Below are 25,685 nucleotides of genomic sequence, written 5' to 3'. Positions count from 1 at the left end.
ACTGTTCCTTGATCCAAGCACGTCCTGTGTTTGCCATGCACCCTTTGAGATTGCAGCCCACCCCGTACTTTCCCGAGGCCTTCTAACCTAAAAAAACTGCCCAGTCCATGCCACACAGCCTCCGCTACCCGTGTAGCCACCAGATGAGTGTAGTGAACTCCTGACCTATTCAGCGGAACCCGAAACCCCACCACTCTATGGTGCATGTCAAGGAATCTGCAGCCAACACGGTCACAAAACCATCTGAGCCTCTGATTCAGACCCTCCACCCGGCTCTGCACCAAAGGTCCGCAGTCGGTTCTGTCAACGATGCTGCAGATGGTGAGCTCTGCCTTCATCTCGTAAGCAAGACCAGTGGCCTTCACCAAATCAGTCATTAGTGCCGACATGTGCCGCCACCTGCAGCTGGCTGCACCCTGTGCTCTTCATGGCATTTGGAAGGACCCTTTCCACATCAAGAATGACTCCATCTGGAATGCACACGGAGTGCACACTGGATTTCTTCCCCTCCTTAGCCGCCATATCCCTAAGGGGCCCCATTACACGCCTAACATTGGAGCTCCCAACTACCGATAAGCCCACCCTCGGCAATTGCCTGGACCTTGAAGGCTAAGAATCATCCTCTGAAACATGGCAGGCAGCTGCATCTGGCTCAGCCAGAGACAATACCTGAACGTTTGTCAGACGCACCGGACAGGCTTTCTGATCAGCCTCCGGGGACGTCTTTCGCTGCCTGCCACGCCTTGGAACGACCTCCCAATCAACCACAGGCGAGGGCTCAGCCCCACTGCGGGCAGCGACCAGGGCAACCACAGCGGCAGACTGATCTGGGGACAGACGGGACGAGGTTGACATCCCCGTGATACCCAAGTCCAGCTCCCCACAGTGGTGCCCATTGGCAACAGCCTCAAGCTGTGTGACCGAAGTCAGCGCAGCCTGCAGCTGTGAACGAAGGGATGCCAACTCAGCCCTCATTCAAACACAGCAATCACAGTCCCTATCCATTCTAATTGATGTTGAACAACAGTTACTGAAACACGAGTCCATGCCTAGATAAAGCAAGGGAAACACGCAAAGAATGTATGAACTGTCCTGTACAAATGCCTAACGACTGCACTACAATCTGCCTGAATTTACAATTACAGTAACTAAAACTCGAAATTACACCTCCTATACGAAACTCACACACAATGTAAGTAAGAATCTATGAAGTAAACACAGAAAAGAAGCTATATACGTATCTTTCTGCACTGTCGATGTGCACCAACTGGGAGCTCAGGCCACACTGGTCTCTGAAACATTTGTTGTATGTCCCACATTGATGTCTGTAGCTATTTCACACAATGTTACTTGTCTGTTGCCACTGACAATGCAAACACCACTACTCTCAGTCATTAAGTGATGACTGTCAGTCAGTGCGTTTTCTGTGGTGAGAAGTAATGCATGAAATTTGGTATTCTCAGCACACTCTTGACACTGTGGATCACAGAAGACTGAATTCCCTAATGATTTCCAAAATTCTGAAATGGTATGTCCCATGTGTTTAGCTCCAGTTATCATTCCATGTTCAAAGCCTGCTAATGCCCATCATGTGGCAGTAATCACATCACCTGTTTACATGAATCACCTGAGTACAAGTGACAGCTCCACCAATGCACTGCCATTTTATGCATTATGTACATGATACTAGTGCCCTCTGTATATGTGCTTATCTCTATCCCTTGACTTTTGTCACCTCAGTGTATACTAAAGGTCTTACTAAGGCCTTCACAGAGAGGCACTATACTTCCAACCTAGTCCACATACAGATCTCCTGTGCCACATCCATTGTATACCTGGAATTCTCCCACTACCACTGTGAGGCACTTATGTACCCCTTCATTACCCATCCACACCTTTTCTGGAATAACTTAACCACATCTGTTGCCAGGGCTTCAACTACATTTCATTATGACCTGAAATGAGGAACGTATGTCTCAAAATTCTTCACACCTCCCTAAAGTGGTATTCTACCACCCACTTTATCTTCAAAATTTCCTATTTCATTCTTATGCCACACTTACCCCCAACAAAGCCCATGGGCCATATCCCTGTGGGAGATCCTATAGCAAGACTGTTCTATAAACCTACCAATAACACACATATCTTACCATATCAGAGACAGGGCCACCTGTTGGAGCAGTCATATCATATATCAACTATATTGTGACTTCTGCTCAGTCTTCTATGTGGACATGATCACCAGCTGGGTGTTTATCTGAGTGAAAATCCACTGTCAAACTGTGATCATGAGCAATGTCGACCATGCATTGGCAGAACATTCTGCTGAACATAATGCACCTGAATTACCTGACATTGTCAGAAGAAGAGAGATCTTTATATTAATGTAAAAAAACTTCCAGGCTAGAACTTTTATTGTCCAGATCACAGTTGATACATATATCAATTACTAGTTTTGCCAAAGTTATATTGCCATTTTCAGATCAGTAAGGGTTACAAATATGTTACAAGGTTTATATACATACATATTTAAAACAAAACTTTAATTCAGTTTTACATACTGCCAGATACATGAAGTATAAAGCCACTATATGTGGCATGTTAACATCTGGCCACTTGGAGGTAAACTGTGAAATTAGAAATATTACATAAGAGAAAGCGCTACAACATTTTTATGGGGTCTCCAATGTCACTGACTAAAATAATGTGTACCTCACAGAAAAGACACTTCCATGCAATGCTAAGTACCCTAAAATAAAAGCCATAACTTTATCAGCAAGGCATAAATAAATATTATAAATAAATAAATTTTAAATTTATTTCTCTCTATTTCTCTCTACATGTCTCCTTTTCTGCTACTCCCCCTGCCACTCCTCTCCTGCCCATCGCCCAATCTGCAGCACTAAACTGTCTGTCATCCCCACCATACTATCCCTCCCCTCCCTGCCCCAGCCTCATCCTTTCCCCCACCCAGTCGCCACTCTCATCATGCACTGGTGCTGCTGCTCGCAGTGTGGTTTCAGTTGCCTGAGTATGCAGTTGTGTGTGTGAGTTGCGTTTGTGTGAGAGTGTGTGTGCATATGTGTGTCTATTGTTGACAAAGGCCTTTGGCCAAAAGCTTTAAGTGTGAAAATCTTTTTGTTGTGCCTATCTGTGACTCAGCATCTCCACTGTATGTTGAGTGGCAACTTTCCTTCTCATAATTTTTTTAGTGAACTTTATAAAACTCAATATATAAAATCCCCGCCCTTCCCCCCCCCCCCCCCCCCCAGCTTCCCATCTCCCTGTCCATGAACCATCGACCTTGTTGTTGGTGGGGAGGCTTGCTTGCCTCAGTAATGCAGATAGCTGTACCATAGTGCGACCATATGGAGAGGTAACAGTTGAGAGGCCAGACAAACGTATGGTTCTTGAAGAGGGGCAGCAGCATTTTTAGTACTTGCAGGGGCAACAGTCTGGAAAATTGACTGATCTGGCCTTGTTACGTCAACCAAAACGGCCTTGCTGTGCTGATACTGTGAATGGCTGAAAGCAAGGGGAAACAACAGCTGTAATTTTTCCTACCCTATGGTTAAATGATGATGGCATCCTCTTGGGTAAAATATTCTAGAGGCAATATAGTCACTCATTCAGATCCACAGGTGGGTACTACTCAGGAGGGCGTTGCTATCAGGAGAAACAAAACTTGCGATCTACGGACTGGAGTGTAGATTGTCAGATCCTCTGATTGGGCAGGTGGGTTAGAAAATTTAAAAAGAAAAATGGGTAGATTAAAGTTAAATGCCCCCCCCCCCCTTCCATGAACCATACACCTTGCCGTTGGTGGGGAGGCTTGCGTGCCTCAGCGATACAGACAGCCATACCATAGGTGCAACCACAGTGGAGGGGTATTTGTTGAGAGGCCAGACAAGCATGTGGTTCCTGAAGAGGGCAGCAGCCTTTGCAGTAGTTGCAGGGGCAACAGTCTGGGTGATTGACTGATCTGGCCTTGTAACACTAACCAAAATGGCCTTGCTGTGCTGGTACTGTGAATGGCTGAAAGCAAGGGGAAACTACGGCTGTAATTTTTCCCGAGGGTATGCAGCTTTACTGTATGGTTAAATGATGATTGCGTCCTCTTGGGTAAAATATTCCGGAGGTAAAATAGTTCCCCATTCGGATCTCCGAGTGGGGACTACTCAAGAGGATGTTGTTATCAGGAGAAAGAAAACTGGCGTTCTACGGATCGGAGCGTGGAATCTCAGATCCCTTAATCGGGCAGGTAGGTTAGAAAATTTATAAAGGGAAATGGATAGGTTAAAGTTAGATATAGTGGGAATTAGCAAAATTCAGTGGCAGGAGGAACAATACTTCTGGTCAGGTGAATACAGGGTTATAAATACAAAATCAAATAGGGATAATGCAGGAGTAGGTTTAATAATGAATAAAAAAATAGGAGTGCGGGTAAGCTACTACAAACAGCATAGTGAACGCATTATTGTGGTCAAGATAGACACAAAGCCCATGCCTACTACAGTAGTACAAGTTTATATGCCAACTACCTCTGCAGATGATGAAGAAATTGAAGAAATGTATGATGAGATAAAAGAAATTATTCAGATAGTGAAGGGAGACGAAAATTTAATAGTGATGGGTGACTGGAATTCGATAGTAGGAAAAGGAAGAGAAGGAAACATAGTAGGTGAATGTGGATTGCGGGTAAGAAATGAAAGAGGAAGCTGCCTGGTTGAATTTTGCACAGAGCGTAACTTAATCATAGCTAACACTTAGTTCAAGAATCATAAAAGAAGGTTGTATACTCGGAAGAAACCTGGAGATTGACAGGTTTCAGATAGATTATATAATGGTAAGACAGAGATTTAGGAATCAGGTTTTAAATTGTAAAACATTTCCAGGGGCGGATGTGGACTCTGACCATAATCTATTGGTTATGAACTGTAGATTAAAATTGAAGAAACTGCAAAAAGGTGGCAATTTAAGGATATGGGACCTGGATAAACTGACTAAACCAGAGGTTGTACAGTGTTTCAGGGCGAGCATAAGGGAACCATTGAGAAGAATGGGGGAAAGAAATACAGTAGAGGAAGAATGGGTAGCTTTGAGAGATGAAGTAGTGAAGGCAGCAGAGGATCAAGTAGATAAAAAGACAAAGGCTAGTAGAAATCCTTGGGTAACAAAAGAAATATTGAATTTAATTGATGAAAGGAGAAAATTAAAAAATCCAGTAAATGAAGCAGGCAAAAGGGAATACAAACATCTCAAAAATGAGATCGACAGGAAGTGCAAAATGGCTAAGCAGGGATGGCTAGAGGACAAATGTAAGGATGTAGAGGCTTATATCCCTAGGGGTAAGATAGATACTGCCTACAGAAAAATTCAAGAGACCTTTGGAGAAAAGAGAACCACTTATATGAATATCAAGAGCTCAGATGGAAACCCAGTTCTAAGCAAAGAAGGGAAAGCAGAAAGGGGGAAAGAGTATATAGAGGTTCTATACAAGGGCGATGTACTTGAGGGCAATATTATGGAAATGGAAGAGGATGTACCGTATTTACTCTAATCTAAGCCGCACTCGAATCTAAGCCGCACCTGAAAAATGAGACTCGAAATCAAGGAAAATAATTTCTCCCAAATCTAAGCCGCACCTGAAATATGAGACTCGAAATTCAAGGAGAGAGAAAAGTTTTAGGTCGCACCTCCAAATCGAAACAAAGTTCGCCTAGTTGTAATATGAGACACAATTTAGGTCGAATGAATGATGGTACAGCTGCAGTAGTTTGGTTCGAGTCGTAAGCTTAGCAGTTACGGTTTACCAGGTAGCCATGGCTACGCGTCACGCGCTCCGTCCATATTTATACGGATATCCTTCCTGATTGCTTATTTTTCTTTGATCTGATAAGTGCCGTTCTCTTTGTTATAGGTGTTTACGTCACTCTAAGCTGAAAATGCATTACTGTACTGTGTCATGCATTGTTTGTCGCATTCTGATAGTGCGTGTTTACGGCCTGTCGCTGCTCGCGGCGTGGCTTGCTTTTGTGCACGCTACTGCCGCTTACAAATAAAAAATAGAGAGGAGTCGTCTCATTAGCGAAACATTTGTTGTTACTTACACTACTTCTTTCTTTGATAATGATCAACAAGAACCAAATAATAGACTGCGTATGATAGATGATGTTCTGAACAAAATTTTAGCGAAAATTTTTCTCCATTTGAAAATCTTTGCCGGCGCCTCTTTAGTTCATTACATTCTGCACAGAAATTAGAGTCATCTTAGATTTAAAAATCTAGTCAGTTGCTGTGCTTCATTTCTGACTGTATCACTATCAGGCATAAGAATAATACGAATATAAACATGACATGATATGTATATTCTTCCGCGTTTGCTGTTGTCTCACTCTAGTTTCACAATTCATAAAAGCTCCTGTTAGCAACCATCTCTTCTCACAGGTAGGAAAAAATTCAGAACGTAGAGTTGGCCATATTGGCAAACATCCCAAACAGTCTTGCCAGTCGGATTTTCGTAGTACATTGAAATGCTGCTACATTCGAAGATCAACAATACAGAATTTGTATTTACTTCATTGGATAATGTACCAAAACGCAGTGGTTGAAACTCTGGGTGGAGGAAAAAGGCTCGTCTTCCACTTTTTTTTTTTTAAATTTATTTACTGATGCAGAGATTTTGGTGCCACAACATTTTTCAGAACTCCCGCTTGCTTTGCACTCGATTCTAAGCCGCAGGCGGTTTTTTGGATTACAAAAACCAGAAAAAAAGTGCGGCTTAGATTCGAGTAAATACGGTAGATGAAGATGAAATGGGAGATATGATACTGCGTGAAGAGTTTGAGAGAGCACTGAAAGACCTAAGTCGAAACAAGGCCCTGGGAGTAGACAACATTCCATTAGAACTACTGACAGCCTTGGGAGAGCCAGTCCTGACAAAACTCTACCATCTGGTGAGCAAAATGTTTGAGACAGGTGAAATACCCTCAGACTTCAAGAAGAATATAATAATTCCAATCCCAAAGAAAGCAGGTGTTGACAGATGCAAAAATTACAGAACTATCAGTTTAATAAGTCACGGTTGCAAAATACTGACGCGAATTCTTTACAGATGAATGGAAAAACTGGTAGAAGCCGACCTCGGGGAAGATCAGTTTGGATTTCGTAGAAATGTTGGAACACGTGAGGCAATACTGACCCTACGGCTTATCTTAGAGGCTAGATTAAGAAAAGGCAAACCTACATTTCTAGCATTTGTAGACTTAGAGAAAGCTTTTGACATTGTTGACTGGAATACTCTCTTTCAAATTCTAAAGGTGGCAGGGGTAAAATACAGGGAGCGAAAGGCTATTTACAATTTGTACAGAAACCCGATGGCAGTTACAAGAGTTGAGGGACATGAAAGAGAAGCAGTGGTTGGGAAGGGAGTGAGACAGGGTTGTAGCCTCTCCCTGATGTTATTCAATCTGTATATTGAGCAAGCAGTAAAGGAAACAAAAGAAAAATTCAGACTAGGTATTAAAATCCATGGAGAAGAAATAAAAACTTTGAGGTTTGCCGATGACATTGTAATTCTGTCAGAGACAGCAAAGGACTCAGAAGAGCAGTTGAATGGAATGGATAGTGTCTTGAAAGGAGGATATAAGATGAACATCAACAAAAGCAAAATGAGGATAATGGAATGTAGGCGAATTAAGCTGGGTGATGCTGAGGGAATTAGATTAGGAAATGAGACACTTAAAGTAAAAGGAATTTTGCTATTTGGGGAGCAAAATAACTGATGATGGTCGAAGTAGAGAGGATATAAAATGTAGACTGGTAATTGCAAGGTAAGTGTTTCTGAAGAAGAGAAATTTGTTAACATCGAGTATAGATTTAAGTGTCAGGAAGTCGTTTCTGAAAGTATTTGTATGGAGTGTAGCCATGTATGGAAGTGAAACATGGATGATAAATAGTTTGGACAAGAAGAGAATAGAAGCTTTTGAAATGTGGTGCTACAGGAGAATGCTGAAAATTAGGTGGGTAGATCACATAACTAATGAAGAGGTATTGAATAGAATTGCAGAGAAGAGGAGTTTGTGGCACAACTTGACTAGAAGAAGGGATCGGTTGGTAGGACATGTTCTGAGGCATCAAGGGATCACAAATTTAGTACTGGAGGCCAGCGTGGAGGGTAAAAATCGTAGAGGGAGACCAAGAGATGAATACACTAAGCAAATTCAGAAGGATGTAGGTTGCAGTACATACTGGGAGATGAAGCAGCTTGCATAGGATAGAGTAGCATGGAGAGCTGCATCAAACCAGTCTCAGGACTGAAGACCACAACAACAACAAAGTTAGATGTAGTGGAAGTTAGCGAAGCTTGGTGGCAGGAGGATCAGGACTTCTGATTGAATGAATACAGGGTTATACATACAAAATCAAGTAGGGGTAATACTGGAGTAGGTTTAATAGTGAATAAACAAGTAGGAATGCGGATAAGTGTAGTGAATGTATCATTGTAGCCAAGATACGAGGGTAATCCCAAAAGTAAGGTCTCCAATTTTTTTATAAGTACGGAACACTGTGTGGCAGTTGGTCACACTGTTATGAAGAGTGCTTTACACACTGTGGGTAAACATGTGCATGCCACGCTGAGGCGCTCAGTCTTGTCTTGGCAGCCGTTGAGAATGGAGCTCCTATTGGATGTTACTGCCAAGTGCGAATTGCATGTAGTTATTCCGCTTTTGAACACAAAGCACACTGTGCCAATTGAAATCCATCGCCAATTGATGGAAGTGTATGGTGAGTCGTGCATGGATGTCAAAAATGTTCGTGAGTGGTGTATCGAGTTTGCAGCTGGTCGGAGTGAAATTCACGATGAACAAAGGAGTGGGAGACCATAAATTTCTGAGGAGACGGTGTTGAAGGTTGAGCAAAGCATGCGTGCAGATCAGTGGATCACTCTGAATGATCTCTGCATGTCGGTTCCTGAGGTTTCCCAAGCATCACTCACAGAATTTTAACGGAAACATTGAACTACCAGAAGGTAGCATGGCGGCGAGCTGGTATGACATGGATGTACAAAAACTGCCACAGCGTCTACAAAATTGGATCGACAGAAATGGTGATTATGTCAAAAAATAGCTCAATTTTCAAGCTGTAAACTGATGTAAACCATTGTAGAAATAAGGAGACCTTACTTTTGGAATTACCCTCATAGATAACAAAACCCACACCTATCACAGTAGTACACCTTTATATGCCAACTAGTTCTGCAGATGATGAAGAGATTGAAGAAATGTATGATGAGATAAAAGAAATTATTCGGATAGTTAAGAGAGATGGAGATTTAATAGTCACTGGGGACTGGAATTCGATAATAGGAAAAGGGAGAGAATGAAAATTAGTAGGTGAAGAGGTACTGAATTTAATTTATGAAAGGGGAGAATATAAAAATGCAATAAATGAAGCAGGAGAAAGGGAATACAAATGTCTAAAAAAATGAGATTGACAGGAAGTGTAAAATGACTAAACAGGAATGACTAGAGGAGAAATGCAAGGATTTAGAACCATATATCACTAAGAGAAAGGTAGATACTGCCTGCAGGAAAATTAAAGAGACATTTGGAGAAAAGATGACAACATGTATGAATATCAAGTGCTCAGAGGGTCTGTACAGGGGAGATGTACTTGAGTGCAATATTATGGAAATGGCAGAGGACACAGATGAAGATGAGATAGCGGATATGATGCCGCAAGAAAATTTGACAGAATGCTCAAAGATCTAAACAAGGCCCCCGAAGTAGACGACTTAGAACTATTGATAGCACTGGGAGAGCCAGCCATGGCAAAACTCTTCCATCCGGTGAGCAAGATGTATGAGACAGGCATAATACCCTCAGATTTCAAGAAGAATATAATAATTCCAATTTCAAAGAAAGCAGGTGTGGACAGATGTGAAAATTACCAAACTATTAGTTTAATAAATCAAGGTTGCAAAATATGAACATGAATTGTATACAGAAGAATAGAAAAACTGATAGAAGCTGACCTCAGGAAAGATTAGTTTGTATTCTGGAGAACTGTATGAACACGCGAGGAATACTGAGCCTATGACTTCTCATAGAAGATAGATTAAGGAATACAAGCCTACATTTATAGCATTTGTAGACTTAGAGAAATCTTTTGGAAATGTTGACTGAAATACTCTCTTCCTACTCCTAAAGTTGGGAGAGGTAAAATAGAGAGAGCAAAAGGCTATTTACAATTTGTACAGAAACCAGATGGCAGTTGTAGGAGTTGATGGCCATGAAAGGGAAGCAGTGTTTGAGAAGGGATTCAGACAATGTTGTAGCCTATCCCTGGTGTTATTCAATTCGTATACTGATCAAGCAGTAAACAAAAGAAAAATTTGGAGTAGGTATTAAAGTTCAGGGAGAAGAAATAAAAACGTTGAGGTTTGGTGATGACATTGTAATTCTGTCAGACACAACAACGGACTAGGAAGAGCAGTCGAACAGAATGGAGAGCATCTTCAAAGGAGGATATAAGGTTTACATCAACAAAAGCAAAATGAGTATAATGGAATTTAGTTGAATTAAATCAGGTACTGCTAAGGGAATTAGATTAGGAAATGAGACACTTAAAGTAGTAGATGAGTTTTGCTATTTGGGCAGAATAATAACTGATGATGGTTGAAGTAGAGAGGATATAAAACATAGACTGGAAATGGCAAGAAATGCATTTCTGAAAAAGAGAAATTTGTTAATATCAGTATAGATTTAAGTGCTAGGAAATCTTTTTTAAAGTATTTGGATGGAGGCCATGTATGGAAGTGAAACATGGACGATAAACATTTTAGACAAGAAGAGAATAGAAGCTTTTGAAATGTGGTGCTACAGGAGAATGCTGAACATTGGATGGGTAGATCATATGAGCTGGTACTGAACAGAATTGTGGAGAAAAGAAACTTGTGGGATAACCTGACTATAGGAAGGGATCGGTTGATAGGACATACATTCTGAGACATCAACGGATCACCAATTTAGTATTGTTGGGAAATGTGGGGGTAAAAATCATAGAGGGACATGAAGAGATGGATATAGTGAGTAAATTCAGAAGGATGTAGGTTGCATTAGTTACTCAGAGATGAAGAAGAGTCTTGCACAGGATAGAGTAGTATGGAGAGTTGCATCAAAACAGTCTTTGTACTAAAGACCCCCCCCCCCCCCCCCCCCCCACACACACACACACACAATTGATTTAAAACTTGTCAATTTTACTTATATAATAAGCACAAAATTTGACTAAAAAGTAAAAATAGGGGGTCCCAGTACATATCCAAGGCATTAATAAAACATTGTGTGCCACATAAAAATTTAGAGAATCTTAATCTACAAAATATGTTTACATAGTAAAACAACATGTAAGACATAAGGACTTGACAAGTATTTAGAGATCTAGGTGTTAGACCAATGGAAGTATGGTTATAGTGTCAGCTATTAACGATCATAGTAATATGATTTATATTAAAAATATATATAATACAAGGATTAAATGAATATAAAAGTTATAAGAATGAAAAATAAGTGCTACCTAATGTACTATATAGAAGACTATGATATTTAGCTCCATGTCTGGGTCATACAGACCTCATGATATGTGGGCTAGAACCTCGTTGTAGATATTATATTATACCGCCATTTATTGTTTTGCTACCAGCTCAGTTGTACTCCATGTTATGCAAATACATTTGATGCTTGAGCTTTCCCAGACTTCAAGAATCAACCTTTTGCATACTTAAGTCAATAATTTGAGTCAGTTTCATGTTAAATGTAACCTTAGTGCTGTTCTACTTTCTGTATGCCATAAACGTGAGAACCTATGAGATTATATATTGTTAAGATGTTGTATTCAAGTAGGTTTGAAGATTGTTCCTTGCCATTAGGATGGATATATGTTACTACCATGGCCTAGACCCCTGGTTACGTATTGTGTGCTCCCATATAGTAATGTGGTAGTGCTTAAGATGACATGGTTTAAGTCCTGTTTCCTGTCCTTTTATTTTTATGACTTATTATGTTAACCCAATAACAGGCTGTATAACATAATACCTACAACGGTGATCTAGCCCACATACCTTGAGGTCTATATGACCCAGACCTCGGGTTACATATTGTACTTGTGTATACAATACATTAGGTAGCACTTATCTTTCATTTGTGTAACTTTTATATTCATGTCATGCCCATATTTATTTATTTATTTATTTTTTAATAAAAATCATTGCAAGGCTTGTCATGTTCATATTACTATGCACATTAGTAGCTTACACGTTAAACTTACTTCCATCAATCTCAGAACACTTGTCAAGTTCCCATGCCTTACATGCATTGCTTTAGCATGTAAACCTATTTTGTAGATTGGCTTTCTCTACATTTTTATGTTGCACATAATGTTTTATCATTGCTTTGGTATAAAGTTGGACTATCTTTTTTTTACTTTTCAGTTAATTTTCTGTTTATTACATAAGTAACAATGACTACTTTTCAATCAATAATAAAGTGTAACAACCACTTTATGCTTAGCATTTTAGGTAAATTCACACATTAGCATAGCCTGGTTAAGACTTCTATGAGATATATTTTGATTTGCCACTGCTTATGTTATAATTATGTTAAAAGCCTTAATAATTTGTTAACGAGCTTTTCACAATGTCTAATGCTGTCTCATGTGGCTTGTCATCATCACTATTACTATCTTGCTGCATCTCACATAAAATTTTGACCACCAATAATCATGGCTCCAGCTTCTGTGCATATTGTCAATATTGTAATTTATATGGTTATGCAACTCATGCTGTTCTGCTATCATCTAGAAGATTTTGTAATTGCATGACATCATGTACCTAAACAAGCTTTATTTTTGTATTGTATTTAAAAAAGTATATATTTATATATTGCTATTACTGTATTTTATCTTCAGATTGTATTATTTCTTGATGCTGGCATATCTTTTCAAATGTAAAGAAGATGTGAATTAGTTTCACTAAAGATTTTTCAATCAGTATGATCACAAAAAATACTGCGTGTGCTATAATGTTGCAATAATTTTGTAATCTTGGTGTTGATGCAAACAATTGATATACTTTGTATATAGCTTAATGTTGTTCTTACATTATATGTTTTGTTGAGACTCTGCCACCTGTTGGGGTTCTATATTATTATGTAATTTATTTAACAACTTTTCAGCAGTTCTGAGATGGTTACCAATATACACACATCTGACAGTAGTGAAGTGCTCTACTTGTTGTATCTGATACCTCAACACCTTGCTGACACAGTTATGGCTTTAATTTTAGTGTACTTACTGTTGTGTGGGGATTGTCTTTTCTGTTAGGTAAACATTATCGTAGTCTATGACTCTGCAGTAATTATAAAAAAAATTTGCATTTTTTTACATAATATTTTTAATTTCACAGTTTACCTCCATGTTTTCAATGGTCAGAAGACAATGTACACATAGTGGCTTTATGATTCAAGTATCGAATGGTTTGTAAGAAATTATGTATGGTAATTATGGACCTTGTAACACTTACATATCTGAAGATAGCAATTTAACTTTGCCAGAATTAGTAATTGTGGTATCTATCAACTGGGATCTGGGCAAGGAATTCTTCTATTTTGGAAGCTTTTTACAACAATGTACATGACTTCAATGGGTGATGCATTATGAATGCCATCTAAATTGCATAGATGGGAACTGTTCTTATAACAAATCCTTCAATCCCGCAATCATCCTGGCATCAAGCTCCGCTAGTCCATGTTCTATATCCACATCCACCCCTGTTATCATGCCCCCGCACGTCACTCTATTAATGTGCACATGTGCCTTTGTCTCCACAATCTCCTTTTTCCTATTCCCCCTCCCCAGCCTCTATCACAACCCATTTCTCTGTTTCATTATGTGTCACATGCAACTTTCCCTGCCTGCATCAGGGCAGCCTCCACTACTCCCCTAACTGTCAGCTCCCATCCTCCATTTTCTACACCCTGTAAGGGTATTGTGAAGATTAGTGTAGCCTCATCTAAGCATAAAATAGAAGGTAAATTTATTATTCCATTATTGTAGAAGTACATTCAGTAATTCACATAATCATCAATAAGTTAGAAGAAATTAAAAACAGTGTATGCTTCAGTGTAGAAGTTTTTAGAGAATGGCCAACTTATCATAATGAATGAAAACTCTTACATCAACTACACTCAAGTGTAGGCTGATGTTTGTTCTGTGGCACAGAAATTTCTTAACTTAGGGAAAGCAGATTAATAGAAACACACAGATCATAATGCTACATTGTATTTATGTTGGCGGTGTTTAAGAATGCAGTAAATGAATTTGTGTTATTTGCATAATCACTCAATTAGTAATTAATGACTTTGGTAACCATGCAGCCATTGTGGTTCAAGAAGTAATATTCACAAGTTAAATAAATTACAAGAGCTAGCTGCTGATGGAAGTGATGGGCATCAACCCTTCCCTTCTGATCCCCTCTACCTTGCTCTTCTCTTCCAAACCACCCTCTGAACCCAGCAGGAGGAGACAATGTTTGTACACATGTACTTTTTGTTAGTAAGCTCAGAGCTTTGTCTGAAAGCTTAAAAATGACTTCAGTCTTGTTTGTATGTCTGTTAACCCCTCAAAACCAAAGCTATTACTTGTTCACTTATGAAAAGTTATGGCATGGTGACATGGTAGTAGCTGATTCAAACCATGGGTGTAGCTTTGTGACACAAAACCCATAATTGTCTGACAATAATGTGTTCAGCTACTCTGCATAGTCATAAACAAACACTGACATATACATTGAATTAGAGATCAAAGAAATATTATATGTAAATGAATATGAAATTGAATAAATTTGTTGACGGGTTCTATGAAGATACACGTTGCAGACATTATTGAACGCAAAGGTTGGTAGTGGGGTGCACTCAGCCTCATGATGCAAACTGAGGAGCTACTCAAGTGAATAGTAGCAGCTCCGGTCAAAGAAAACCATCATAACGACCGGGAGAGCGGTGTGCTGACCAAACGCCCCTCCTGTCTGCATCCTCAATTGAGGATGACACGGTGGTCAGATGGTCATGATGGGCCACTTGTGGCCTGAAGACGGAGTGCTTAAGGTTGATAGTGAGTGGAAACAACTGAATATTGGTCTGAAGTCATACACCTTCAGCTGAAAAAGCTAGTCCTATCAGCCACTGAGCTGTAAATCTTCATAAAGTGAGCAAGTAATATATGGTGAGAGGTTACCTTTACTTTTTTCTTTATTTAATAGAAAACATGACATTGGTAAGTCTGTAGACAGAGAACGGATTATAAAACAAATGTACAATGCACAAAACATAAATATGTGTACCTTTTGATAAAACAATTAGTAGATTACAGCTAGAACTAGTTGCTGCAGCTAAACACATGGCATAAGTTAGTAAATGGAAAAGAAGTAACATAAAAGATCTATTATGTGTGAAGCAAATGGCACAGAAGGTGTGCTGGAACAGAATGGGAAACTGGATGTCATCTTTGTTGAACAGCCATAAGGATTGGCCTTCAACAGTACTTTATCAACTAAAATCTGTTTGACTGGTTCTTGTTGCAGTATGATAGAACATGTTGCAGTAAATAAACAAGGCAGTCAGTCCACAACAGGGAGAATAAAATTAATGAAACTGGTTGCTTGTCCATATGAAAATTCCTGGGTGGCAACATGTATCTGAGATACTGACAACTTGCAGTGTACAAACTGTGTAGATCATACTTGACAAGCTAAGCCTGTGTGTTGAATTTTGACTCATATGTAGGTACCTGTTTCTTTCAGATAATACCATTTTAGCTCAAATGATAGAACACTGCCCATAACAGGCAGATATCTGGGTTTGAGTTCCAGGTTTGAACAGCATAACACGTTGGCAGCTCAAGTAGAACTGTAATCTCTCATTGGTATTGGCTATGTTATGTAAAGATCACACCATGAATACTTGCAGTTCATTCAAGTTAACTACAGTACATACTCTACAAGCTAAATAAGCAATTCATCCTCATTATAAAGCTCTTAAACAATAATGGAAATTCCTGGATGGAGCAACACCTGAAATAAACAGAAAAGCAACCACTCACCTAAAGCAGATTGATGTGTAGAGCACAAAAGTGCAAAAAAACAGCATTCACACTAGCTTTTGAGCACTAGCTCTTTTTCTAGCAAAAGTACACACATGTGTGTGTGTGTGTGTGTGTGTGTGTGTGTGTGGGTGGGTGGGTGGGTGGGTGGGAGGGTGGGTGGATGTGTCCTTTTCCTATAAAAAGAGATAGTGCTTGAAAGCTGGTGTGAATGCTGCTTTCTGTTGTACATTTCTGTGCTCCACACATTGATGCAATATAGGTGAGTGGTTGTGTTTCCCTTATTTTATAATGCTCTTGTTCCTGTCAAGCTAAGTCTACCATCTAATACAGTGTTACCTCATCTTTTTCAAGCAAGACAGTTGCAATTTGTCATAGTAAGTATTCCAAAACATAACAGTATATAGTGAAATGAGGAAGGCATTAAGTGCCTAAGCACCATCATATAATTATTGTAAGTTATGATGAGTCACATTTCTTAGCTTTGAACTCTGAGCTTAAAGTTTACCATAGATGAGTGAGCTTTGCCTGGTAAATTAAGTGCCCATAACGTCAAATGGAAGTCATTACCATACTTCCAAAACCACTATAGAATCATTTTGGCTTTGAAATGTTGATTAATAACTGTTTTTTTTTATTTTTTTTAATTACACATGTGATAGAGAAGACATACATCAAGAAAGTATATAAATGGTTAGCTCTAATATTTGTAAAGTCCAGTTTTCATGGCAGCATCTGAACAACCACAGGCCCCAAGGTGGACCAGATGAATGTCACCATAATATAACACTATAACTGCCAGTCTATGTACATCTTACTGCACAAGTGTTCTTCTGGAAGGTAGAATGTACAAAAATGAAATTAACATTATGTAATTGGAAGCATGACTCATCTGATCTAACAATTTAAATTCTTGTTCTGTACTCCAATGATGGTTTAACTGTGGCAGTTTTTATATAAACTGCTGATTTCACGAGGGTAACAAGAATGGATAGCTAGGTCATCTTTTGTGAAGTCCCACTTGTAATGGAATGCAATGAACAGTATCCTCTGAACTATTGACACTTCCACAGAATCGTACTCCACTCTCAGTTCCATGCAATATTCTGCTTCGCAGAGAGACAAAGGTTCTGATAGTCATGTTCCTGAATGACGGACATGTGTCTATTGCTCTGTTGCCAAGTAGCATTTTCAGTGATTTTGTCAAATTCTGAGAAATATAATGGCATGTGAAAATACAACAGGCCTTGAGATTTCAAGATTGTTCATTTGCAGACACATAGTCATGACCATGTATGGTTTGTCAAAGTAATTTAAAGCTGCAGTGCAGTGCACAGAATCAATAACAGGCTTATTCTAAGGACTACATTAAATGTAGATACATGTGCAGTAAAAAACATAAATATTGTATGTCTATAGAGGTTCAAGTGGATCTAAGCAGTACTATTTGTTGGAGAAAACAGAATAAAAAATGGTGCACTGGTACAAAATAGTAACTAATGAAAAAGTTTAAGAAGTCACACATAATAATTTTTCTGTATATATTATTAGAGGAGAAACTCACCCAACGTGAACAAACATGTATGTAAGGTAACGCCATGCTTCATATCTCTTATGAGGATTATACATAAGAGCAGTAGCAGCAGGGCCATTTGCTGCCATAGTTCCCACAGCAATAACATCCCAGAGAAATGTTATAACCTACACAAAGAAAAACAGAGCATCTTATCCACCACAGACAAATATTAGAAAAATTCAGGATGGTACAATGGCAATATTATGGAAAGGATAGACGGATAGACTGCTGCTCACCATATAGTGGAGATGTTGGGTCACAGATAGGCACAGCAAAGGGACTGCCAAACAAGGAAGCTTTCAGCCAAAAAGGCCTTCATTGGAATTAGACAATGTACACACACATACACACATGCAGGTGGAAACACACACACACACGCACACACACACACACACACACACACACACACACACACACACACACACACATGCAAACGCACCTCACACACGTATGACCACAGTCTCTGGCTGGCAGAAAGTGTGGTCATATATGTGTGTGTGTGTGTGTGTGTGTGTGTGTGTGTGTGTGTGTGTGTGTGTGTACGTTCCGATGAAGGCATTTTTGACTGAAAGCTTACTTGTTTGGCAGTCTTTTTGTTGTCCCTATCTAAAACTCAACATCTCTGCTGTAGCACTCTATCCTTTTCATAATAGAGACAAATATTTCAAACTATAGATTTTCGTATTGATTACTTAGAAAATGTTTGCTGTAATTAGTGATGTATTTCTGTTTCTCTGGTGTTCTGGTATTTTGTGTGTGTGTGTGTGGGGGGGGGGGGGGGAGGAGAGGATGAGAGAGAGAGAGAGCATGAGTTACATAAAAACTTATATATGAGACTCTAATTATATTTCAGGTATGCAGCTGTAGAAAATCCAGTTACTTCATTAATGTTTCAGCTCTACATGTTCCACCCATCTTTTAATTGAAACTACAGACCAAAGGTGCACCATGCACATCCAGCCAATTAAGCATGAAGGCCGTGCCGTGACACATGCAGTCATCAATGTTCATGCCCTGGATACATTTATTTGATGGGTGGCAAAGAAGTTTATATGAACTTCTTGTAACCAGTCAATGAATAGCATGTAAGGTCAAACACTCTAAATATCCGAAGTTATTGGTCTGATGATGGACATAGTACTGTAGTTATATCTTTGAGAGGGAATCAAAGCAAAGATTATATTCTTTCATTTCTCAAGGCTGTAACCAACACCACATTTAATTAAATCCTTCATTAGGCAAGTGTACACTGCTTCTAACACAACTGAGATCAGAAGTTTCTTCAAAGGAAGTATTTTCTCACGGGTAGGCTGGATCATCAATAGGCACTAAGTTACAGTAAACTATTGCTCTCTACTGAAGACTGCAGCACTTCTAGATTTCTTAAATGGTCATTTGATGATCCATGATGCTTGGATTTACAAGAGTCCCAACGGATCCGGCCTTTTACTCATCAGACAGTTCATGGGAACAATTTGTCAGAGATTCAGTAATGTTGATCACACATGTTGCTTTTACAGCCTGAAAAATGTGCTGTTGTGGATTACTGCCTCAACAATAGTCATTCTAAGGTGAGTGAAAGAGTCAAAGTTCTGGCACTGAGTTATTCCTTTTCCATTTTGTTGTGAAAGTAATTGATATTCAGTGTCTGTTACTTCCAGAAACAAAATTTGACCTACTACACAGATTTATGACTTTGTGTTGGTTAAAAATTTTGATAATTAGCTTCACTCATTCTGTTTTATTCCATTTAATAAATTCCCTGAAGTTCTTTTTCATATTCTTTCTTCATCTTTCAAGTGCCAGTTAGACTGTTTCAAGCCTTTGCAATAAATGCCACTTTGACACTTTGCTATCAGGAATTTCTGAAATGTAATGTTGTTGGTAGTAGAAATGAGAAGACAAAAGGAGATGCCAGCTCAGCAGGTACAATGGAAATTGACCACTACCTGGAAGCAGCTAGGAGCTGTGCTGACCACTGTTGATATGATTCAGGCTGCTTCCGAGGCCTGCAGTGTTGTTGGGGTACTTAAGACGAGAAATCTCTGGTGTCCTCTCGAAACTAGGATGATGCTTCTCATATATATAACATGGACAGTTCATCAACTCCCAAGTGTGAATGTAAATGGCAGATGAGGTGAATTCACAAATACTGAGTACAAAGTGAATGTGGATGTCAGTCACACAGCTGTCTCTTTATGCCTTAGCAACAGACATGGATTACTGCCACTACTGATAGATCAGAGCCAGGGTGGGATATCTCGACTGTTGGCCCTGTAGATGATATTGCGAAGTCTGAACATGCACAGAGGGTGCGTATGTTGATCACCAGGAGTCCAACACCAGGCAAGTAATGTGAGCCCATCAGGAAAATCACTGGCAAATCAAAAAAGAAAACCTGTGTACACTTAGTATGTTTGCTGTAGGTCTCATCTGAGATGGGGAGTAGACTCTGCTGGCAGCCATTGAATGCACTTAATGCAACTAGCCACAAATCGTGCATTGTGTCAGCATAAATGGCACCTGTCTTCAGACAGCTAACTGAGCTAGTGCAGACAGCTAGCCCTTCCTTCACTACAGAAGCAGTAATCACAATTTGCAGCATCTCACCCAGAACAGATCATGATCCTCAGGCTTCTAGTTGAGAGGAAGACATAAACCAGACGCTTAAGCTATTTTAGAATGCCTTTGGAGGGCTGTCATGTGTCCAACCAGATAATACTGTTGAATGCCCATGATATTTCAGTGAATAATCATTCCACCATCATCAGTTGGTGCTGATGCAATGATCTGTCTGCTCTCTGCCACTAGTATTTCTCTTGAGGGTCCAGGTTTGATTCCATGTGCTGATGGCACATGGCATGTTCAGTGGTGGGGGGTTTCAGTGTCTCTTCGGTGGCCATCACAGAATGATCTTGTGTCTGCTTGCACCGTTGCTCCTTGATAGAGCTTAGTATTGGTTCCCAGACTTAGTGATCTGCTTTTCCAGGGATTTCGAGTGTGTCCAGTCTGTTTGGGCCCAGGTGACACCATCCACCAAATTCCAACCTTCATGCCCCAATTCTTGGTGATCATGCAGCAGCTCCTTGGCAGACAAAGGCTTACCAACTAATGACGACAATTTAGTGTCTAAAATATTCATCAAATGTTTGGTACCATGTCAGAAGTTGGATGTAACATTATGTAAAATGAACTTAAAAAATCAGAATATGGTCCCTGCATTTACCACAGAATTGAGAGGCAACATTATACTCATTCTGGTTGTTTATATAGGCAACATGATGACCTTTTCAAATGGAAATAATAGATGGAATAAAGAACTGAAGAAAAAATTAATGAATCAATTCACACACATCAAAAAAAGTTTTGCATTACCTCAGTTCTGAGAGTTGCGGAACTTGTACAGAAAATTGGAATAAAGATCAATATAAACATCATTTCCACCCTTTTTATTGCTCTTGAAAACAACACATTGCATGTTGTACCACCATAAAGCAAGACCTTCCGAGGTGGTGGTCCAGATTGCTGTACACTCCAGTACCCCTAATACCCAGTAGCACGTCCTCCTGCATCGATGCATACCTGTATTCATCGTGGCATACTATCCACAAGTTCATCAAGGCTCTGTTGGTCCAGATTATCTCACTCCTCAATGGCGATTTGGTGTAGATCCCTCAGATTGGTTGGTGGGTCATGTCATCCATAAACAGCCCTTTCCAATCTATCCCAGACATTTTCGATAGCTTTCATGTCTGGAGAACATGCTGGCTACTCTAGTCGAGCGACATCATTATCCTGAAGGAAGACATTCACAAGATGTATATGATGGGGGCGTGAACTGTCATCCATGAAGACGAATATCTTGCCAATATGCTGCCTATATGGTTGCGCTATCGGTTGGAGGATGGCATTCACATATCTTACAGCCGTTACGGCGCCTTCCATGACCACCAGCAGCATGTGCTGGCCCCACATAATGGCACCCCAAAACAACAGGGAACCTCCACTTTGCTGCATTCACTGGACAGTCTGTCAAAGGCATTCAGCCTGACCGAGTTGCCTCCAAACACGTCTCTGGCAATTGTCTGGTCGAAGGCAAATGTGACTCTCATTGGTGAAGAGAAAATGGTGCCAATCCTAAGCAGTTCATTTGGCATGTTGTTGGGCCCATCTGTACTGTTCTGCATGGTGTCATGGTTGCGAAGATGGACCTCGCCAAGGAAGTCGGGAGTGAAGTTGCGCATCACACAGTTTGAGTCGTAACACGTGTCCTGTGGCTGCATGAAAAGCATTATTCAACAAGGTGGCATTGCTGTCAGTGTTCCTCTGAGCCACAATCCATAGGTAGCGGTCATCCACTGCAGTAGTAGCCCTTGGGTGGCCTGAGTGAGGCATGTCATCAACAGTTCCTGTCTCTCTGTATCTCTCCCATGTCTGAACAACATCACTGTGGTTCACTCCGAGACACTTGGACACCCCCTCTTGAGAGCCCTTCCTGGCACAAAGTAACAATGTGAATGCAATTGAACAACGGTATTGCTGTCTAAGCATGGTTGAACTACAGACAACACAAGCCATGTACCTCCTTTCCTGCTGGAATGACTTGAACTGATTGGCCTTTGGACCCCCTTCGTCTAATAGGTGCTGCTCATGCATGGTTGCTTACATCTTTGTGTGGGTTTAGTGACATTTCTGAACAGTCAAAAGGACTGTGTCTGTGATACAGTTAACGTCTATCTTCAGGAGGTCAGGGAACTGGGGTGATGCAAAACTTTTTTTGATGTGTGTAAATGACACATCGCAGCTCACTCTGTTGGTGTCTTGGCATGAGAATGAAACAAAACGAAAAAGAAGAAATGATTAGCACTGATCAAAAAAAAAAAAAATATGCAGCAAACTTACTCAAGAAATTTGGTATGGAAGGTTGCAATCTGGTTTCACATCCACTCAAACCTCATTTGAAGCTGCAAAAAATGTGAAAAAAAATTGGCAATTGAGGAAAAACTTGTCTTACATTGCATTTCTTGTCAGCAAGCCATTCATTTGAGAAAGAACTTGTATTACATATCATTCCTTATTAGCAATTCACTAGGTCACTCCTATATTTGGTTCAAAGCACAAGACTGGACAGTGCATATTGGGGTTGTAGGTAGATACAACTATGATTATCAAAAAATCCAGTGGGAAGCAGTAAAGTGAATTATGAAACACATGAAAGGCACAGTCTATGTAGGACTAACTTCCCAAAAAAAGGAACAATTGAAACTGAAGGCATCTATCATGTCGATAATGCATCAGATCTCAATCAATGATGATCATCGACTGGTCGTGTTTTCAAAGTTAGCTGAGGCAGCAGTTTCATGGAATTCAAAATAGCAACAAATGGTTACCCTGTCAACTACAAAGGCCCTGTCAACAGCAGTGCAAGAAGCAGTATACTTTCGGGGGTTACGCTGAGAACTCTGTATTACACACAGCGAAAAGCCAGTGTATGCTTTGGAAATACAGATGCTTCTGCACTGAGTCACAATGGTGCACATCACGCTTGACCAAACCACACTGACATGAGGCAACACTTCATAATGAGTTAATTATTGCAGGGAAAGTTCAGTAGCAAGCTAGTCAGTACCAAACAAACAGCAAGCTGATTTTTTTATGATGACATGGCCAAAGATTAAGCATCAGTGGTGCTGCTAAGCATGGGGCTTTCAGTGTTCATGAATTAATTTCTCAAGAACTTGTGGGGGGTGTTGGAAACAACTATGTGTTTTGTTGTATTCGATTTTTTTCTGTTAAGTAATAACTGCAGAATAAATATTTTTTATAATCTGTGTTCCCTGCAATATAGTGTATGTGGATTTCATTAATTGTTAAATCAACTATATAATCTCAGTAGGATTGGTTGGAATCAACATCCAATAAAAATGTTGAAAAGAAATAAAATTTCAATTTTTTTTTTTTTTTAAGTGAGATTGCATCTGTGATAACTCACCCAATGTTAGTAAATAGAAAAGGAAACACTGATATCAACAGATGCAAGAGGTACATATTCCATTTTTAAACAATAATTAATATATTTCATTGCCACATACTCTGCATCAGAGTCTTCAGTTAAGCTTTGTTCAAGTTCTGTTTTCTTATATATTTAAGCACATCCTTCATGTCTGTTAAAATGATCTACAGGACTACTTTCTAGAAACACTCTTTCTTCAGTTTCCCCATGCTAATTGTCAGGAATGAGTGTCCCTTATGACATACAGTTCATCTTGCATTTCTTGTTTACCCAATGTTTCTATAGACTTCCTAGCAACAGATAAGTCATCTAGCAAAGCATCTTAATATCTGCACACAGCCAAAAATTTATGAAAGATAAACATAGCAGATTTCAGCCAAGAACCCTATCTAGTGATTAGTAGGAAAGGTGGTAAATTTTTATTCTGGAAGGTGCTTCTTTCAAGATTTCCTTAATATGAGATACAAGTTTGTTCTCATAAGAGAGAATGCCTCACAAACTTGATGAATAACATATGCTTCGATTGGAGCTTCTCTCCGTACAATAAGAGGGCTGCCTTGTGAAGGTCCTTGCTCATTGATGCTACAAAATGAGTAACTGCATTCCTAATTTCTGACCTCCAGAGGCATCTTGCTGTAAAAACCCTTCCATTTTCATTCATGAAGACCTCAGTCAATGTAAGCATGTAATGCTCCAGACAGATGTCACAAAAGCACCCTTGCAGCCACCTTGTGCTGACTACTTTCCAGTCTTAGAAAGAGACATTCATGCAATGGCACTATTAATTAATACCAATCAAACAGGGTTTCCATCAAACAGATAAAACTAGCCAATCTGCTCCTGTCAGATGACACTGCACATGGGGCAGCCTCTCCATCAGCTGATGCCTGCTTTCAGACCCTACCCCACTGACCAGGCCTTCACCCTGATATCCCTCCAGCCACCCTGGTATCATCACCAATGGTGTCAACTGCCACAGACACTTGCATGTCATGATGCTCTTCTCCTCTCAAAGGGCACTCTCACTCACCCACTCCGGTGCTGGTATGCATGAGAGTGGGCAGGACAGTTCAGTACAAATTTCCTTTCATTCCAGGATCTCCACTTACCAGAGGAGCACTGCATGGCATTCAAGCAGTCAAACATGTTATCGAAAGGGTGGGCTTTCTTTGTGCTTATGTGACGGATGATGTGGCAACACCTTCAGTTACATTTAACTTTGTTTGAGTTATTTCTTTGGTTTTCTCCTCAGTTTTCTGTCTCCTTGGTTTTTGTGTCTATTGGGGTAAAAAAGTATATAGCACTTACACTGCCTTTCTTCTACTGTGGATCATAGTATTCACACTGTCACTACTAAATTTTTATCAATGTGAACAATTCTCACTTAGATCATGTGGCATGTTGGATGCAGGCAAAAGAATATAAATTAAACATAAGAGCACCACAAGTCACATAAGCTACACTCACTATTGTCTCTGGAATAATGAAGCTGAACCTGTTCCTGGTTATGGAGTGGTCATGAAACAGAAGCATTGCAGACAGTGCAGTGATCATTGTAAGAACTGCATTACTGAAGTGGTCTGCCCCATAAGAAATTTTTGTAATTTCCAAAATAATTTATCTAAATAATAAATAGGGATGTATTAAATTTTTTGTGAGCAATTTACTCACAGTTTTGGTTAATGTTTCATCACTTTTTTGTTATTAATTTAATTTGCAGTTAATGGTAATGTGGCAATAGAGTCGTGTATTATGAACTTATTTTGCTTCTTCATAATGCACCAAGTGTCAAAACATTTCTGCTGGAAATATTATGGTACCTATTCTACTACCTCTGTTGGATTAACAACTGATGTGTAAAAAGTAAATTTTTCAATGAAAATAAATTGCTAGAAAGATAGTAGTATTTCCGAATATCCAAATATCTTTCCTCCATTT

General features: G+C 39.7%; 1 protein-coding gene across 1 annotated transcript in view; it reads right to left on the bottom strand.

The window, feature by feature from the left end:
- LOC124712213 (rhomboid-related protein 2-like) overlaps positions 1–25,685 on the bottom strand; it is a 94,956-nt gene that overhangs the window by 30,289 nt on the left and 38,982 nt on the right. Inside the window, exon 4 of the mRNA XM_047242508.1 lies at positions 17,723–17,859. Within this exon, the coding sequence (XP_047098464.1) occupies positions 17,723–17,859 (137 nt within the window). The remainder of the gene's footprint in view (positions 1–17,722; positions 17,860–25,685) is intronic.

Source organism: Schistocerca piceifrons, chromosome 8 (assembly GCF_021461385.2).
Source record: "Schistocerca piceifrons isolate TAMUIC-IGC-003096 chromosome 8, iqSchPice1.1, whole genome shotgun sequence".
Lineage (NCBI taxonomy): Eukaryota > Metazoa > Arthropoda > Insecta > Orthoptera > Acrididae > Schistocerca > Schistocerca piceifrons.
Note: the sequence above shows the minus strand (reverse complement) of the source record. Positions and strands in the feature narration are given on the sequence as shown.